Below are 20,012 nucleotides of genomic sequence, written 5' to 3'. Positions count from 1 at the left end.
CGTGTTTGGCATGTTTACACCTTTGCTTCACATTCTTTTCATACAAAAGAAAAAGTATGATGATGCTTCTAGGAATATTTGAATTAGCTCAGCTAGTGTAATTAAGCACATGTTGACTCCATTTAACATGTTTATGGGCCTTATTGAGACAATTTTTGTTAACCAGAGCTAATTTATTTATTTATTTATTTAAGTATTTATATACCACATATATATATAGCTTAAGTTATTCATATTTAGGTACTCAAGCATTTTTCCCTATCTGTCCTGGTGGACTCACACTCTATCTAATGTACCTGGGGCAATGGGGGATTAATTGACTTGCCCAGGGTCACAAGGAGCAGCATGGTACTTGAACCCATGACCTCGGTGCTGAGGCTGTAGCTCTAACCACTGCTGTGACAAAAGATGCGAAGGCCTTTTACAACTGAGATTTTTTTGTTTCATATAGAAATGTTCAAAAAGTAATTAAGAATAATTGCTCTTTGATTTCAAAAGCTTGGAGAATGTTGCAGTGAAAAAATATTTAATGCATTTTGAATTTTATTTCTTTTAGTCAGCAGAATGTGAAAAACATACCAGTGTGCAAAATCTTTTGCAAAGCACTGCAATTCCTGTGTAGGATCACTAGTTAATGGCAGACAGTTGAAGGGGAAGCACAGAGACAGCACATCAGGAACAGATGGTATGAGAGAGGATCTGTTTTTCAGTATGTTTTTAACTGATGTAAATGAAAAACACATTCTTCAAGAAATGCAGTGGAAGAGCAGATTTAATTTGCTGCTTCGTTAATTAACAGAAACAGTCTTCCACAAGAAAGTACAGAACATGTTAGGGACATAATGTACAATGAAATAGTTATCACATGTTAGAGCAGGAGAGCTATTTCTGAGACTTGTACCTCTGCCACTGTGCAGTCATTTACTTTGCAGATGCATTCTGTCCTTGTATCCAGCCCACACAGTAGAAATTGAGGTAAAAAGGTGAGCTGAGGCTATTTCACACTAGGGTCTTCTGTCTAAAAGAACTAATTGGAATATCAAGAAACAATATTGTATTTTGGATGAAGAAAATGTTTATCTCTGTATACTTTCTTTCTTTGTTGGCTCAGTTATTTCTTCTAGTGCAACTGGAGCAAAGGCTGAGATCCAACACCATCGCCGTTCATTTGCAACTATCGGAAAAATTTTCCTCTATTGTATATGTCCCCTGCTGGAACTCTGCAAGCATGGGCCTCAAATTGAGCTCCAAAGCATTGGCAATTATTTAGACTTCCTCTTTCCTCCCAGAGCTTATGAATGCTATGGTTCATTTTATTTATTAATATATTGCTTTTCTTCTGGGAGATAACAAATGGTGTACAATTAAAATGAAGAGGGAAAGGAACACCAATTACAATAGGAAAGAGAAATACAGTAATGATAAAAAGAGAAGATAGTGTTACTGCAGAGGACAGTGGGTCCTCGAGCAACTGCTGTCACTCAAGTAAATACCAAAGGCTTTCTCAAAAAGATGGATTTTTAGGAGAGATCTGAATGTCTGATAGGAAGATTGTACTCCAGTGGTCTTTGCTAATTTTTAAAACCAATAGGGTAATTATTTTTTTACTCAGAGTATAGTTAAGCTCTGGAACACATTGCCAGAGGACATGGTAATGTAGCTGGTTTTAGAAAAGATTTGGACAAGTTCCTGGAGGAAAACTCCATAGTCTGCTGTTGAGACAGACATTGGGGAAGCTACTGCTTGCCCTAAATCGGTGGCATGGAATGCTGCTACTAATTAGATTTTTGCCAGGTACTTGTGACTTGGATTGGCTTCCGTGAAGACGATACTGTGTTAAATGGACCATTGGTCTGACCCAGTAAGGCTATTCTTATGTTCTTATGAGGGCCATTTGGGATCCAGAAGGACTGAAGGAGAACCGACAAACATCTTCCTATTTGGGGCCATAATGCAAATATGCTTCTCAGTATTCATTACTACCTGAACAACTGGCCTTGATCACACAGTGCAAAACCCTATGCAAATAAAGGACCACAAAGTAAAAGTACTAATATATGCAAATGAAACCCATGATGCCATATTCTGCATGCAGTGTACCACCAGAGAAAGAGAGATGCATTTCTTCTTGGATAATGCAAAATATAGACAACAGATGTAAATTCTCAAAACTGACATATTTCAATCACTGAACTGAAAATAAAATCATTTTTCTACCTTTGTTACCTGGTGACTATTTTTCTAATCATCTTTTCCAGTCTCTGGCTCTACTTCCTTCTGTCTGTACTCTTAATTCTTTTTCTATGGCCTTCTTATCTATTTGCTGTTTTTCTCTCCTTTTTGCCCTTTATCCATCTTTGGCATTAACTTTATATATATATATATATATATATATATATATATATATATATAATATTTCTTTATTGAGCAAATTTCTTCTGTTTTTCTGCTTCCTTTTCAATATGTCTACTTTTCCATGTCTTCCATTCATGTGTACCAACTCTTCCCTCTCTCTGCCTTTCCTCTCCATCCATATGCACCACCATCCCCTTCTCTCTCCTTCCTTTTCCCTTTTCCCATAGTCTGGTATCTCTCCCCTCCTTTCCTTCCCTCCTCCCCTCACCCTACTGTGATCTGGCATCTGTCCCCTTCCCTGGCATCTCCTTCCTTACTTCAAGTTTCAAGTTTTATTAAAATTTTGATGTATCGCAATATCATTAATTCAAAGCAATTTACAATTTAAAATAGGGTCTTAATTATTAACTAAAACCAACACAAACGGACCTGATGTACCTTCACCCCTTCCCATTGTCTGTTTTCTCTCTCCTCTCCTAGCAGTCTGGCATATCTCTCACCCTTCTCTTCTTTTTTCCCACAGAGATCTGGCATCTTCTTTCCTCCCCATCTCTATAGTCCAGCATCTCTGTACTACCTTCTCCCTCCCCTACCCCAACAGAATCCAGAGTTCATGGTGCATTGGTTGATAGGTAGAGAGGATCTGTGTGAATGGTGATGTGATATGTAGGATGCCAAGTTGGATGAGAGGTCATTGCTAGGTTGATTAGTCCAAGAAGGAAAATGGGCAATGTATGACACCATTTCATTGTATGGTGGAAAGGATGGGTGTGATTAAGTTTGTTTTGAATTGGAAGTACAGTGGTGCCTCACACAACAAACTTAATTGGTTCCAGGAGCAAGTTTGTTATGCGAAAAGTTCGTTATGTGAAACGCGTTTTCCCATAACAATACATGTTAAAAAAAATAATTCGTTCTGTAGCATAAAATATGCTAAGATGACATAAAAAAAGATAAATTTTTTGTTATTATTTTTATTTAGATACATCTAAAAACATAATTGTTTTTTAAAACAACACACATTTTTTAAATTTAAAGACAGACTAAGTAGAGTCTAATTTTACAGTGAGAGAGGGCAGAGTCTCAGCGGCAAAAACTGGGACTTAACTGTTCATTTTTTTTTTTTTTCTAGCATCGGGGAAGCGGCGAGAGTAGCTCCGCCCCCCCCCCAACGCATCAGCAGTAGGCGCCGGGCCCCTGCGAGCCGACGGTCCGCCACTGCACAGGGAGCCAGGCGGAGAGAGGGCAGTTAAGCACAGTGCCTGCGCGGAAGGATGCAGCTCGGGCGACTTCGTTGTGTGAAACGAAGTTCGTTGTAGGAAGCAAGACATGAAGTTCGTTGTGCGCAGCGTTCGCTGTGCGAGGCGTTCGTTATGCGAGGCACCACTGTAATTAGGAAGAAGGGGTTGGGATTTGAAATTATGTTATTTATTTGATTGGTAGACAGGAGATGTAGGAGAGTATATGAAAGCACAAGGGTTGTGCTATGGGTTTGAGCTCTTAGTTTATAGTTTATAGCATTAATGGAAATGTTATTATGGATGATGGGTGTGTAAGTGTAATGTGAGCCTAGGAGTGGGGGGGTGAGGGGCAGGGTGGCAGGGTATAGGTTTAATGTCAGAAAACACAATGTAGTTGTAGAGACTTTCTCTAAAGCTATCCAAGAAGTCTGTATATATTTTCCAGAAGTAAATGTCCCTGATAGAAGCAAAAGTAGAAACGAGTTTTGAGCTGCTTTCAAGGTGAGGTAGCTGAGTTTCCAAGGGGGACAGGTGGATTTAAATGAGTGCAGGACAGCAGTAGAATGATTGAGTTAAAAAGCCTTAAATGGCCTCTCGGAGAATGCTAACACCAAATGACCATCTCAGCCCACCTTACTAACAGTGGATCATCTTCTCTGAGAAATTCATACCGCCACCTTAAGTTCCTATTTTGCAGAAATAAAGTCCAATAGGCGTTTAGGATCAAAGAAATTATAAGCTGTCCCTTCATAGACTATCACACAAACACAAGGAAATTTCTTTTTTTTTTAATATTCTTTATAATTTTAATAATTGACAATAATTACAAGTCAATAAGCAAACATACAATGTAAATTGAAATTAAATCAAATTTCCAAACTGCTTAGAGGATATCAACCTATACAACGCATTATTAGTCCACAATTTCGGAGACGAAGCTGAAGAAAAAACTGAAATAAGGCAACCAAGAAACTAAGTATAAGGCAAACTAAAGAGGCGATCTGACTGCTCTTGAACAAATCTTTTAGAGCTAACTTGAGAGCAGAGAAACTCATGAAAACTCTTTATCAGAAATAAACTTAGATAACTGCTGTGGATCATAGAATGCATATCTATTCCCCCCAAATGTCATAACACACTTACAGGGATATCTTAGGACAAAGGTTGCCCCTAATTGTGCAGCCTGAGGCCTCAATATTAGAAATTACTTTCTTCTTCTCTGGGTTGAACGAGATACATCAGGGTACATCCTTATTATATTTGTCATAAATGGAACATCTTTATGCTTAAAAAACATCTTAAGCATCCAGTCTCTGTCTGAATCAATTGCAAACTGTACTATTAATGTGGCGGGGACCTGAATCTCAGTATCCAACCTCTCTAGAAACTGTGTCAAATCCAAACTATCATCAGATAAGTTCTGCTGATTTGGGTTTGGATTTTGGGATTTAACTCTCATTGGGAGGTAATATATTTTTGAGAGAGGTGGGTACGAGGTTTCTGGTACCTTAAAAATTTCTGACAAATATCTTTTAAACATAGCTAGGGCAGTTATAGGTTGTACTTTCAGAAAATTGATAATCCGGAGATTACTTCTCCTTACAGAGTTTTCCAGCATTTCTTGTTTAAAGTGCAAACTAGCACTGTCCTTGACCCAAGTTAGAGCTTGTACTTCCAAAGTTTTTACTTTAATCTCAATGTCACACGTTTTATTCTTCAGACTTGATACTTTATTTTTGAGTTCCAAATTTTCTGAAAGAACAGTAGTACAGCGTGAAGATAATTGTTGGATTTGATTCCCCAGTGAAGATTGCATATTAGATATGGCCTCCCATATGGATTCCATGGTAATTACCTTAGGCCGTTGCAATCTCAGTTCCAGGATTCCCTGCTGTGCCCACAGTACCAGTGACCACTTCAGATATCAAAGAAACTTCTAACACAAGGAAATTTCAACACAAAATTGGCTCCCAAAGCTGCCACCCTTGACTAGTAGGTCAAGAATGCCTGGTGCCATTTCTGCATGTCTCGAGAGTGATCAGGAAAAATACTTATATTTGAACCCATATACTGTTGATTAATATTGTGAAAATACAAATGTAAGATATTGTTATGGCCTAATTTCAGGACAGAAGTAACAAAGTAAGTCTCTGTGACTATCTCAAGTGAGGATTCAAGAAAACCAAAGTCCGTAGGAGCTCTTCCCAAAATCTCTGTACCTTCGGTAGCTCTCCCCAATACATACTGTGCTCTTACAATTGTAGGTAGAACTTCTTCTGGTATCTTAAGACCTTCCTTAAAATACTACCTAGTTCACTGAAGATATAATTTGTGGCTTGGGAAAGTTCAGGAACCATAGGTTATTCCTTCTTTATTGGTTCTCTAAGTACTCTTATCTTCCTTTGCACAAAATTCCTATCCTTCATAAAAGTTACGCTAAGATTTTGTACTTTTTCAGCTTCTAAAGAAGCTACTTTATCAGTTTCTTGGACTAACTCCTGGGATTGAGTAGCAACTTTATCAGACAAAACTTTAATTTCACCCTCCATTTCCATGTTGCAGCACAGGCCTCAGCTGGCCTACATTGTAAGTAGATGCAGCCGCTATATTTATTGCAGCAAGGGATCTCCCTGCTGCAATTAATATAGCAGCTGTGGCTGCGGCTGCCAGTCTCCCCCCCCCCCCCCATGAACGAACGAAAAAGGAGGGTGCCCAACCTCTCCTATCGGGAGAGCCCCCCACTATGATCGCCAGACTTTGATCACCAGCAGGAGGGTGGTGAACCCCTCCTGCCTGGAGAGCCCCCCCCCCCCATGTGCGGATCCCCCCCTGAACCCCCTCCCCCACTAACCGTGAAATGTTGGCCGGACGGATGGGTTTTCCCGGGCGTCCTATACAGAATCCGGGCCTGAGATACAGCAATATCACAATCTCTTAACTTACAAAACAATTCCAAGGATCAGGATATGGCACCTATATTTAAGTGTTGAAAAAAATGAGTGCTAAACGCTGTTCTATAAACAGTGCTCCTTGTTGGGCACAAGGCTTTATACCAATTGAAACCTGGTGTAAATCCTTGTGCCTAAATTAAACACAGATCTGCCATATTCTATAACACTGCGTAAATTGTAGGAATGCCACTGACCAGCCCATGCTGGCCATTCTTCTCCCTATGTACCCAAGCTTCCTTCTAGATTTCACCGCTGCCACCTTTTTTACCTGCTTAAGATCATTACATACAATCACACCCAAGTCCTTTTCCTTTTTTGTGCACATAAGTGGCACACCTGCCGTTTTGGGATTTATGCTTAGAAATTTGCATACACATCTTTATAGAATACTGACTAGGAAGATGCATGCATAAAGGCAAATTGTTGCCAATTAATACCAGTAATTGTCAGCACACAGTTATTGGTGTTAATTGATGTGTTGTTCAGTTAAATTGCACTGCAATTTTGAGTGCCATTTATAGAATTTGAGGGATGGTTTTTGATGGAATTTTTCATCAGGCTTGCATTGATTTGTTTTATTTCTTGCTTGCAGAAAGAAATCCTGGAGCAACAGCAGCAAGAACGATATGATTCGGAATTTCACGGCATATGCATGTTCTGCAATGAGGAATTCACAGGCAACAGGTTAATGTTTAGAATTTGTTACTTAAGTTGAGGGCCATGTTGAATTTGCAAGTTCATGCAAAGCTGCAGACCTGCAAAATATTGAATTTATTTGATATTCAATATACTATTACTAGAATCCACATCATAGCAGTGTAAAATAATACTGTCTGCAGCTTATTTAAAATTGCTAAAATTTCAAATAATTCAGACATACATAGAGATGAGGAGGAACTGCGTGGAACAGAAATCAATACCAAAAGACAAGTAAATACCTGATAACGCAAAGAAGGGAGAAAAGGAAGGAGAAAGGAAAGAAGGAACAAATAAAAGTAGAGGGAGAGGGTAGACGTGGGAAAAAAGAGCTTGTTGTCAGGCAACCCAGATGCTTCATTCATTCTGGTATAGAAATAAACCAGCATCTTAAATATTCTAAGTTCAAATAGAAATAATTTTACATTGTTTACTAACCTAGTAAATACTGTAACCAGAAACTCCAGTTTTGGTTTTTTTTCTTAAGTTGAACCATAAATTATTTCCAGAGCGTTAACAGTAATTGATATGTAAAATAAAGGATTTTACCCAATAAACTGTCAACAGCTTGAAGGTTTCAAGTTTTAAACTGATTTTGGTTCCCAGAAGCCTGTTGTAAAATGCTTTGTTAAAATCATTATTTCTGCCTGGGCAGGGACTTTTGAGATACATCAAATGTACAGGGCAAGCACATATTCCAACCATATATATTTCTATATACAAGGGTACATGCTGAATTGAAATGTTCAGCTCTGGTACTGAGAAACCAGTGTGAGTTAAATCTTTTGTGTGATAAATACTTCAACATATTTATCAATGACCTGGAAACGGAGGCAAAATGCGAGGTTATAAAATTTGCGGACGATACCAAACTCTGCGGAAGAGTTAGGACCAGGGAGGAGTGTGAGGACCTGCAAAGGGACCTGGACAAGCTGGAAGACTGGGCAAACAAATGGCAAATGCGCTTTAACGTTGAGAAATGCAAGGTCATGCATATAGGAAATAAGAACCCGTTGTTCAACTACAAAATGGGGGGGGGCACTGCTGGGAGACAGCGGACTTGAGAGAGACTTGGGTGTGCTAGTGGATGCATCAATGAAGCCATCCGCACAGTGTGCAGCAGCGGTGAAAAAAGCCAACAGGATGCTGGGCATCATAAAGAAGGACGCGGGAAGGACAACCAGGACGCGGGAAGGACAACCAGGACGCGGGAAGGACAACCAGGACGCGGGAAGTCATCATGCCACTATATCGGGCGATGGTGCGCCCGCATCTGGAATACTGCGTTCAGTATTGGTCGCCGCACCTCAAGAAGGACATGGCGGTACTTGAGAGAGTCCAAAGAAGAGCAACGAAGCTGGTAAGAGGGCTGGAAAACTGCCCATACGCTGAGAGGCTGGATAAGCTGGGTCTCTTCTCTCTGGAAAAGAGGAGGCTCAGGGGAGATATGATAGACACCTTCAAAATCCTGAGAGGCATAGAGAGGGTGGATAGGGACAGGTTCTTCAGACTGAGAGGGACAACGGGTACGAGGGGGCACTCGGAGAAACTGAAGGGGGATAGGTTCAAGACAAATGCAAGGAAGTTTTTCTTCACCCAAAGGGTCGTGGACACATGGAATGCGCTCCCGGAGGAAGTGATCAGGCAGAATACAGTACAGGGATTCAAACAGGGATTGGACAGATTCCTGAGGGACAAAGGGATCGTAGGGTACTGAAAGGGGTGCGGGGACAAAGGGTCAAGAATTTGATGGGAAGATAGGACTTCGATGAGAAACCAAGGGGTGATTCAGACAGGTCATGACCTGTTGGGCCGCCGCAGGAGCGGACTGCTGGGCATGATGGACCTGTGGTCTGACCCAGCAGAGGCACTACTTATGTTCTTATGTTCTTAGTGTAAAATCAGATATTATTTATTCATGTTTAGTGGGCATACCTAGGGTATGTGACACCCAGGGCTGTTCATTTTATACCCCTCCCCCCCTGAAAAATTTAAAAAGAGATCAGAGGAGCACCCCTCAGGAGCTGCTCCCAGGGCGAACCACTCCCATGGTACACCACTGCCTCAAGAAGGGTATTTTAATCTCCAAAAGTTAGTAAAAAAAATGTATTAAAATTAGTCCAATAAAAAGATTGCCTTATTTCCATTTTCTATTTATAAACGTTTATCAATACAATACTACTTTATTCTAAAGCAACAAAAAAAATATTTTTTCTACCTTTTTGTTATCTCTGGTTTCTGCTTTCTTCATCTTCTCTTCACTCTCCATTCCATCCAGCATCTACCCTCTTTCTCTATACCTTCCATTTTCCTCTTTCTGTCTCCACTCCCTCCTCCATGCTCTGGCATCTCTCGTCTCCTTGCCTTCCCTCCTTCCCAATCCAAATGACCCCATGGTCTGGCATCTGCTTCCTTGACCTCGTGGGCTGGTATCGCCCTCCTCTCCTACCCCTCCATTATTCCCTCCCCCTCCATGCTTTGTCATCTCCTCTCCTTCCTTTCCCTCCCTTCCTGATGGTCTGGCATCTGTGTCTCTTTCTCTTCCATCTCTTCCTCCCCCTCCATGTTCTGGTATCTCCTCTTTTTTCCTTTCCCTCCCTCCCCCCCTTTCTCCCTGGTCTGGAATCTCTGTCTCCTTCCCTCCCCCATGCCCTGGTATCTTCTTCCCCCTCCCTGGCCTGACATGCCAACTCCTTTCCTTCTTTTCCCTCCCTCCTTTATTTTCCCATGGTCTGGCATCTCTTTCATTTCCCTGGTCTTCCTTCTCCCTCCCTCCATCTCCCCAATTGGGTGCAGCATTATTCTCCCCATCCTCTCCTCTTTGTCACCCTCCAGTCGACAGTACAACATTCACAACTTGCTGCTCTTATCGGCATCAGGCCTTCCTCTCTGCTCCGATGACTCCCTCAAAGGGCCGGCACCGGTGTCGAGAACTTCTTCCCAGCAGCAGCTCTTGCTAGCATCGGGCCTTCCTCTCTGCCTACTTTTGTGAAGACAGGACCCAGCAGAGAGGAAGGCCCAATGCTGGCAAGAGCTGCTGCTGGGAAGAAGTTCTTGACACCGGTGCCGGCCCTTTGAGGGAGTCATCGGAGCACCCTGTTATGGGCTGCACCATCTGACACACACACCCCACCCCTAGGTACGCCACTGTTCATGTCAGACCTTTTTAGACATGTGGGTTATATCTCCCTGCTAGAAGATGGAGACAGAGAAAAGCAAAAGTTAGAGTTGACTTTATGCCTCTTTATAAGAGTTGGCAAAAATAAAGTCATCCTCTCTCCAGTCCCTGAAGCAGCAGCGGCAACAGTCCTGAGCCACGAACCACCCTTCCTTCTCTCCCTCCTGTTCTGAAGCATCAGCAGCGGTCCTGAGCCATGAATCCCCCTCCAGCCCCAAAGCAGCGGTCCTGAGCCACGAACCCCCCTCCCTCCATCCATCCTTGAAGCAACAGCAGTGGTCTTGAGCCGCGAACCCTCTCCTTCCAGTCCCAAAGCACCAGCAGTGGCTGCAATCCTGAGCTGCAGATCCCTCCTTTGCCTGAAGCGGCAGCCAGTCAACAGAGGCGGCACTGAAAACAGGCTTGCGGCCAGCCCCAGCAGGACCTTTCCTTTGGCACATCACTTCTGAAACGGCAGAGGAAAGGCCCTGCTGGGACTGGCCACAAGCAACTTACTTACAGTGCTGCCTCAATGATCAGTTGCCACTGCTGCTTCAGTAAGTGAGGGGGATCCAGGAGGCCAGAATTGCATGGAGGGAGGGAGGTGGACCAGAAGTGGGTGGGGGGAGGGTCCAGCAGGTGCATCAGGGTACGGAGGAGGGGAGATGGATGGATTCTGGACCCATAAGTGAGGAGAGAAAGTGATCGAGACTGAAGGGAACAGATGCTGGACCTACAAGTATGAGTGGAGGGATGATAGAGGAAGAGAGTGAGGTGGGAAGGGAGACAAAACTACTTTTAGAGTAACTCTCAAGCAACTAGAAACTACAGCTATATGCCATTTACCAATCTGCATGGGTGAATGTTTACTTTATGTAGAATTTTCACTTTTATGAATAAAGCAGACAAAGTTATACATATAACCACAGGAAAACATTTTAAAAATGCTTAGTAGATAGGTGTCTTGCTTCTGAGCATCGGACAAAGACACACCCATATCCCTAGAACTTTATATACCCCATAGCAGCCTAAAAGGATCTAAGCAGTTTACAATACATAGTTCATAATCCTCAAGAAAAGAACTCCAAACCTGTCAAAGAACAGGAAATGAAGCAGTGAAAATTATAATGCCTGTCCATTTGTTTTTTCCTGTCTAGATCTGTTCTTTTCAACCACATGAACAGAGATCACGCTTTCAATGTTGGCCTACCAGATAACATTGTATTTTGCACTGAATTTTTGGACTCTTTACAGAAGAAAATTGATAAGTATGAACTAGCTTTGAAAGATAATTTGTATTCCTAATGTTGGCCTCAGAATTCCACATTACTTAATTGTCTTTAGCCAAGAATAAGCAAGTATTCAAGGAAAGGTAAACGGTCTACATGGATCATCCAGATTTTTTAAAATTGGTTTCCATATTTCCAAGTCTCTAGGATTTGGTATCTTGTAACATATATACAGCTTTTAATAGAAAAAAAAATGTGAAATTGCCCAATATTGTTAGTTATAAGTTTAGTGAAACACAATTCCTGAGGTGAAGTGAGTTATATCTGAACTCTTTGAAAGGTGTCATGAAGTCAGAAGACAACTTATAATTCTGACTATCAGTAGAACTTAAGCTTATAATTATACTAAATACTATGATTTTTTTTTACTCTATATACCATGTTTATCACTAAATTCTTTCATAAGATGCATGTCTGTTTTATTACATTTTCTGTATTAATTGCCAACAATCCAGAGATACACTGACTAAAACATGTAAATTATAAAACTGTAATACGACACATTTGAAATCCCTCATCCTTGTCTGTGCCTCCCAACCCCTGAAAATTCCCACATAACCTACTACATAATTTGGGAACAACAATTATTTTGATATTTTATATTCTACTCTGTGACTAGTGTCCATCATCTAGATGAATCACCAGGGTCCACTCACTTCCAGTCCTCGCTGTTTTCTGTAGCAGGCTTATCAAGGGTTAGTCCAGAGGCCTGCATTCCTCTCCTCGCGGGTTGCCTGTAGGAACCAGAATTCTAAGAAAAGTGCTCAGAAATCAGTCTAAGAATAAAAAGGCCAAGATCCTCCAAAGGTCCTTCCTCAAGGGCCTTTTCCTCATCAGATTGAGAAACTCCTAGTAAACAAAACATAGTCTCTAGGTCTTTATTATCAATTCCCAAGGTCTACTGTACTTCATAATAGGTCAAGCCTCCCAAGTCCTGGAAATCCTCAAATGGCACAAAGAAAGGTCCTTCCAATAGCAGTTCTCTCAATGGGAAAACATATGCAAATTAGTATTCAATTTACTCTTGAGTTCAAACTCAGAGTAATGAAGGAATCAAATCTGGTGTTGCTCAGTCTCAAAGAATTGGTACAGGTCAGTATTGAGATACTGGCCTCTCCTGCTACCTCCCACGTAGCTGTTCCTAAACTCGCTATCACCACCCACTAGCAGGATTCTGATAATCTGCCCCAATAGAAATGAAAGACTTCCAAAATCTACTCTCGGAGTCAAGTTGTCTTCTCATATGTTTTCCCTCTAAGGGAGTTTTCTCTGGAACTCCCCAGTTCTAGTGACAGAATGTGTACCCTTCCTTTCCCCTCCCCCCCCCCCCATTGTTGGACCAGAGATACCATCTCATGAGACTAGCATTTGTATTTTTCATTTTTCCAAGCACTTTAAAGGAGCATGGTCTGTCACTAATACAAAGGAGCGACCTAAAAAGTAATATTGTAAGGCTTCCACTGCCCATTTGACTACATGACACTCTTTTTCTATAGTCAAATACTGCTTTTCTGTTTTAGACAATTTTCAGCTGAGATATAATACTGGCTCAAAACTGCCCCCAACCCTACCCCAGAAGTATCTGTCTGTAACAGAAATTTCAAATCAAAGTTCACATTCCTGAGAATGGGCTCCTTACACAAAGCCTCCTTAAATTTAATAAAAAAGTACAATTTGCCACCTCATTCCAGCATAATGGATTGAGTTGGTTGTTTCTCAGTAACTTGGTCAAATAAGCTGGTATAGTTTCAAAATTACAAATAAATTTCTGGTAATACCTTATTATTCCCAGAAATCTTTGCAGGTGTCTTTGTTGGGGTTTTATGTTCTATATGGGCTCTACTTTGGAGGGCATTGGTTTTATCTAGTCGTCCCCCCCCCCCAGTACCCTAAACATTGCACTTCTTTTTGACCTATCGCACACTTCTTAGGGTTAGCCATTAGACCTGCTTCCCTAAGGGATCTGTAGACAGCTTCTAAGTGTTACAGATGTTCTTCCCAACTAGTTGAAAAGATGACATCATCTAAATAGGCTTTTGCGAAGGTTTGGTATGGTCAAAGTACACTTTCATTACTCATTAGAAGGTAGCAGGTGCCCAAGGAGTCCAAAAGGGAGGACATTAAATTGGAAGAGACCCTGATGCATAATGGACACCTTTTTTTCTTTGGATTTCTTATCTAAGGGAATCTGCCAACATCCTTTAGGAAGATCCAGTGTGGACAAAAATTGTGCTTTCCCTGGTTGTTCCACTAATTCAACCATCCTCGGCATTGGATAGGTATCAAAATGTGATATATTATTGACCCTTCTGAAATCTATACAGTCTTGTGGTCCTATTGGGTTTTGGTACTAACATAATAGGGCTAGCCCATTCACTATTAGATTCTTCTTTAACCCCAAGGTGTAACATCTCAGCAACTTCCCTATCTACCTCTTTCTTTTTTGCTTCAGGGAGATGATATGGGTTTTGTCTAACACTTTTCTCAGGAAAGGGTCTCAATCAAAATCAAATGAACTCCTATCGAAGATCTACCTAAAATGGGAGATAACACATTCTCAAATTGGTGAAGTAAGGCATGATCCTGAACCTTCTATTAGAGAGACAAGTGTTCTCCAATTCTCAATCCCTGACCTTCTATCATCTTTTTAATGTTGGGGCCTAGATCATCCTCCTCTTCTTCTACACATTACCCCAGAAACCTGTCCATTTCCACCAAAGCTTTTAACAAGTTCACATTAAGACTTTTTTCATAGGTTACTGAGCCTAACTGCCTCCTTATCTCAAAGGATCCCTTCCATTTGGCTAACAGTTTGTTACTGGAGGTATCTAACTCTTATCTGTAAATAGGATGATTCACTATGTCAAAAGCTGCAAAAAGGTATAGTGAAAACAAGAAAACCAATTATCTTGATGAAGATGAGTCTGGATATAAGTGGAGAGTCCTAGAAAAGTAGTTTCAGTGCTGTGGGATTTCCAGAAATCTGTCTGATATGTGTGAAGTAAATTAGTTTGATCTAAGAAATTGTTCAGTTGTTCAGCCACAAGATGCTAATATTCCATTTGTTTTCAAAATTCTGGAATAACAGACTTGCAGTTAAAAAAAACCCTACTCTATTCTTAATAGATGTAACCATAAGAAAGAGACAAATTGTATTATTTTCCAAAAATACATTAGAAAATCCTATGTTGGAGACTATTGAGATCATGGCAAGTATCTTGAATAAACATAAATATAAAAGGAAACAAAAAGGATATTGAATTGTCTACTAAATTTTGAGAGAAGTGGATCATGAGGGGGCCAGTGTTAGTCTGATAGATGTCAGATTTTTGTACTGTAAGGTAGTGCTTCTCAACCCAGGGCAAACCCAGCAGGTCAAGTTTTTAGGATATCCATATTAAATATTCATGAGAGAGATTTGCATGCACTGCTTCTGTAGTAAGCAAATTTATAGCGTGCATATTCAGTATGGATATCCTGAAAACTCAACAGGCTGCATGTTCTCTGAGGACTGGGTTGAGAAAAGGAGGAAAGCCGACTGAATTTTGACAAGGTACTGGATATTTTACTTTTTATCTGTAGAGCTTGTAAGCAGAAGGAAAATAAGAGAAGTTTTAAATGTTGCCTGCAAGACAGGTTCTCAACATGTTGTACGCATACCTCAGGGGGTATGCGCACCATTGTTACGGGGTATGCAGCGCCGGTGCTGTATGTCTCCCAACTTCCTTCTGTTGCGTATCTCCTGCCTTCTTCGTCGTCTCTCCCTAGCCTCCCTCCCCGGGCCAGCAGCGGCAGCTCACTGTGTGCTTTTAATTTCCACACACACTACCGCTAGCGTTAGTTTAGCTGGTGATTCCATCAGGTAGCCTCGGGCCTATGCTAGGCTGGCCTGCCTCCTACGAAAGAGGAACTTGCATCATCGGAGGCGGGCTAGCCTAGCAAAGGCCCTGAGGCTGCCTGATGGAATTGCAGACTCAGCAGTACCTCTCCTCTCCCTAGCGACAGTTCACTGCATGCTTTTAACTTCCACACACAGCTGCCACTAGTGTTTAGCCACGGTTCCATCAGGCAGCCTCGGGGCCTTTGCTAGACCAGACCGTCTCTGACGAAAGAGGAAGTTGCATCATCGGAGGCTGGCCGGCCCAGCAAAGACCCTAAGGCTACCTGATGGAACCGCAACTAAACTAACACTAGTGGCTGCTGTGTGGGGAAGTTAAAAGCATAAAGTGAGCTGCCGCCAGGGAGAGGAGAGGTACTGCTGGACAAGGAGAAGAGGTACTGATGGACATGGGGAAGGGCCGGGGGACGGGAGAAGGAGTACTACTGGACATGGGGCAAGAGAGAGGTGCTGCTGGACAAGGGGGAGGGAAAGGGAAGGGGGAAGGGAGAAGAGGAGCTGCTGGACCTGGCAGAAGGGGAGAGGAAGGGGAAGCTGCTACTAGTACTGGACTTGAATAGGAGGGAAAAGAAAGGTGCTGCACGCTGGAGAGGAGGGTGAGACGGTGCATGGGGAGAGAGCATAATAGTTGTGAGTGGGATTGGGGGAGAGAGAAGGAAGGAAGGAAATTTGTTGCAGGATGAGTGAGAGTGATGAGAGAGGGAGAAATGGACATGGTGTGGAGAACAGGGAGAAATGGGTCATGAGGAGAGAACATGTGAGTGGGGTTGGGGAGAGATGGATTGGGGGTGGGAAGGAGGGATGTCGCACTTGAGAGGCAGAAAGTGTTGGATTCATGGAGAGAGAGAGGGACAGATGGATGGGGAAGGAGAAATGTCACACAGAGGGAGAGGGCAGAGAGTAAAAAGTTGGACTCGTGGAGGGAGAGAGAGATGTTGATTGGGGGAGAGAATGAAAACTGGAGGAGAGGAAGTGTGCAGGAGGCAGAAAGAAAGAAATATTGGATGCACAGTCAGAAGGAAGTGAAATCACCAGACAACAAAGGTAGGAAAAATGATTTTATTTTCAATTTAGTGATTGAAATGTCAGTTTTGAGAATTTATATCTGCTGTCTATATTTTGCACTATATTTGTCTATTTTCTATGATTGTTACTGAAGTGGCAATGAGTCATCTGCCTTGACCTCTTGAAAAAAAAAAAAAAACCCCAAATACAAATGATAAATTTAACATTTTCACTTTGTACACTGTACTTTATGTTTTATTAATTTTGTGGTTACCATTATGTATTAATAAGATTATATTATGTGTATATGAAAAATGGATGGAAGAAATTGCATTACAATAAGTACTATTATGGGGTGGGGTCAGGGGAGGAGCTTGGGTGGGGTACTTGATTGATATTTGTAAGACTTAGGGGGTACTTGGCTTGAAGAAGTTGAGAAACTCTGCTGTAAGGAATGAATTTTCTTATGAAAATAATTTGTCAAATAGAGTGTTAATAGAGGATTCAAGAATAGAGAAAAAAGGTTGTAACAGGGACTTGAGAATACTATAGAGTTTTCCTAAGTGTGGATTTGTTAATAATTTATTGGCATTTGTATTCCTGTTTTCTTTCTTCAGCATATCTCCTTCACCTTTTTTTTCAGTAAGCTAAAATAAATTGCTTCCTCATTTCAACATGTCTCTTTTTGAGTTCATTTTATTAGTGCTTCTTCCTTTGCTTTTTCATCTAATCCAATTTTATTTCTTAAATATACAGCCATTCAAATAATTCATCAGAATGATTTACAATAAAATAATAAATACATTAATTAGGATTAATTGTAGTTTTGACTAAGGGCTCCTTTTACTAAGCTGCGTTAACATTTTTAGAGCACACAGCAGATTAGCGCGTGCTAACCCCACGCTAAGTGGCTAGAACTAATGCCAGCTCAATGCTGGCGTTAGCGTCCAGCGCGTGCTATTCCGCACGTTAATGCCCTAATGCGGCTTAGTAAAAGGAGCCCTAAGTGTTTTCTATTTTCTAACAAATATATAACTACTAAAGCACAGAACATCATCTCAAAATAATATAATAAACAATCAGTACCCTAAAATCCAGTGTCTCTCAAACTGTGTGATATGAGAGATTCCAGAATTTTACTTCATTTTTAAAAATTCCCTTAATAAGTATACACTAGAATAGATACCATTCCACACCGTTTCTTATATCCTGCAAGGATTCATTGCAGGTTACCATAAGATTTCCAGATCCATCTTTATAATGAGATTCAAAGAACATTAATAGGCACAGATCATGAGGAATACAGGGAAGAGAGATATGACTTAACATTTTCCTGAAATTGTAATAAGGGAAGTTGACGTAAGTATAATGGTAGGCTGTTCCATACTTTGGGTGCCTGGAATTCGAAAGTAGACTCAAATAGTTTTTTCTGTTGAACTTGTTGCAGAGATGGAAAGGTTAGTTGACATGTACGTTTCGAGAGCATCTGTGTGCATAAGGATACAACTGCCCAGATAGTCGTCATTCTTTGGCGTGATTGGTTGTTGAAAACTAACAGTGAACAATTTTAGTTTTATTTTTGTGCAGTAGTTATCCTAACGTGAACAACAAAGCAATTGAGGCTTTGTTACCCTTTGGATCTTTTTAGCTTTGTAAACTTTGATTCTCAGCTCAGAAAGAAATTAAATCGAAAAACAGTTAACAATTGCAGATGGTGTATGATGAAATGTATGTTTGCATGTTGACTATCAAGCTGCATTTTGAGTTAATTTGCACTCAAAAACAAGCACATCCATCGCAGTGATTAGCAATTCTATTCTATCTACTTGTAGTTTCACCATTACAATTACCAAACATAGCTTAAAAGAACTTTAAATAAATAACTCTCAAATGTAATTTTTTGTTGGTTTTGCAATTTTATAATTTCAATTATAATATGGTGCGAAAAATATTTGCTGCATTTAATGTTCCGGAACTAAAAAGTTTGAGAGACACTACTAAAGCAGTTAACTCATCAAAATGTCAAAAAAATAATTTAGTCCTTTCCTAAATTTCAAATGTGAATATTCTAGTCCATGATCTGACATTTTTTTCTCAATTTTTTCTGTGTAGAATTTTGTTTTGAGCCTTTGAACATCTAACTACTTTCACTGACTGTTTTCTGACGGTTTTCCTATCTTCCTCTTGAGGGTTTCTTTTTCACAACTTCATGTTCTGAATTCACTTTTTATACTACTATTTCCTTTTTGTAGAGGCCATGTTTATGATCATTTTCGTATTTCTCCACCTTGCTTTAGTTTGCAGTGTTTATATTGTGAGAAAATATTTCGGGACAAAAACACATTGAAAGATCACATGAGAAAGAAGCAGCATCGCAGAATTAATTCAAAGAACAGAGAATACGATCGTTATTATGTCATAAATTATTTGGTAAGAAGGTGTGGTAAGAGATCAGTTTAAATGTTGTACGCTGAATTTTGTTTAGGAAGTAGAAAGTAAATCACTTCTCTCACAAAATACAATTGATTCAAACCTCAGTAGTATTCAAAACTGAGTTTTTTTCTCTATGTTTTTGTATGATTCAGAGAAGATGGATTTGGTTAAAATATTAAGAGAATTTTATCATTTTATGTGCCCAATCCAGTTCATCTAAGGGTAAAATTGGCGTGGTTAATGCCAGAGGTACTCTTAGGGCTTCTTTTACGAAGCCGCGTTAACGGTTTTAGCACACGCAGCTTTTTAGCGCACACTAAACCCGCGTTACGTGGCTAGAACTAGCGCCAGCTCAATGCTGGCATTAGTGTCTAGTGTGGCCAGCAGTTTAGCGCGCGCTATTACGCACACTAAAACGCTAACGCAGCTTTGTAAATGGAGCCCTTAGCCTTAGTAGTTGTGATTCTCATCACAGATAGATGCAGGAAATGTAGGTCTTGAACCCTGGCCTACATTCCTGGCACCTATCTGTGATGTGGCCACGATTCTATAAATGATTCAGTCGCGTGATTGACATGCGATTGGCGCCACTTTTGTGAGTAGCTGCCAGTCAAAGCATCGTTTATAGAATCTGGGCCTTCTTGCCTAATATAATGCTTTTTATTCAAAAAGGGCATCACAACTACATTGTCTGTTCACCAAGAATTACTACCAGCTTCAGCTTCATCTCTGCTTTAAAGTGACCCATCTCATCACTGTTCTCTTTGTCTAGAAACCAGTAACCAGTTCAAACATGGGCAACTCCACTGTTTATATAGGTTATATTCCCTTAACAGCAAAATTTAAGATGAGATGATCCACTATTTGCATGACAGGTTTACAATAGTAAAATCCTGTTCCAATTTTTACTGTTTTATTTGATTTACTAAGGAATTGTCATTTACATCTCTCTTCCACGTTTACTTTTTACTTTTAACTGCAAGCATC

General features: G+C 40.7%; 1 protein-coding gene across 5 annotated transcripts in view; it reads left to right on the top strand.

Moving 5' to 3' along the window:
* ZNF277 (zinc finger protein 277) overlaps nt 1-20,012 on the top strand; it is a 108,212-nt gene that overhangs the window by 63,694 nt on the left and 24,506 nt on the right. For all 5 annotated transcript variants that reach the window (XM_033958362.1, XM_033958358.1, XM_033958360.1 and 2 more), the window contains 3 exons: nt 7,140-7,231; nt 11,558-11,668; nt 18,890-19,022. In XM_033958362.1, the coding sequence (XP_033814253.1) occupies nt 7,140-7,231; nt 11,558-11,668; nt 18,890-19,022 (336 nt within the window). The remainder of the gene's footprint in view (nt 1-7,139; nt 7,232-11,557; nt 11,669-18,889; nt 19,023-20,012) is intronic.

This window comes from Geotrypetes seraphini, chromosome 9 (assembly GCF_902459505.1).
Source record: "Geotrypetes seraphini chromosome 9, aGeoSer1.1, whole genome shotgun sequence".
Taxonomy (NCBI): Eukaryota; Metazoa; Chordata; class Amphibia; order Gymnophiona; family Dermophiidae; genus Geotrypetes; species Geotrypetes seraphini.
Note: the sequence above shows the minus strand (reverse complement) of the source record. Positions and strands in the feature narration are given on the sequence as shown.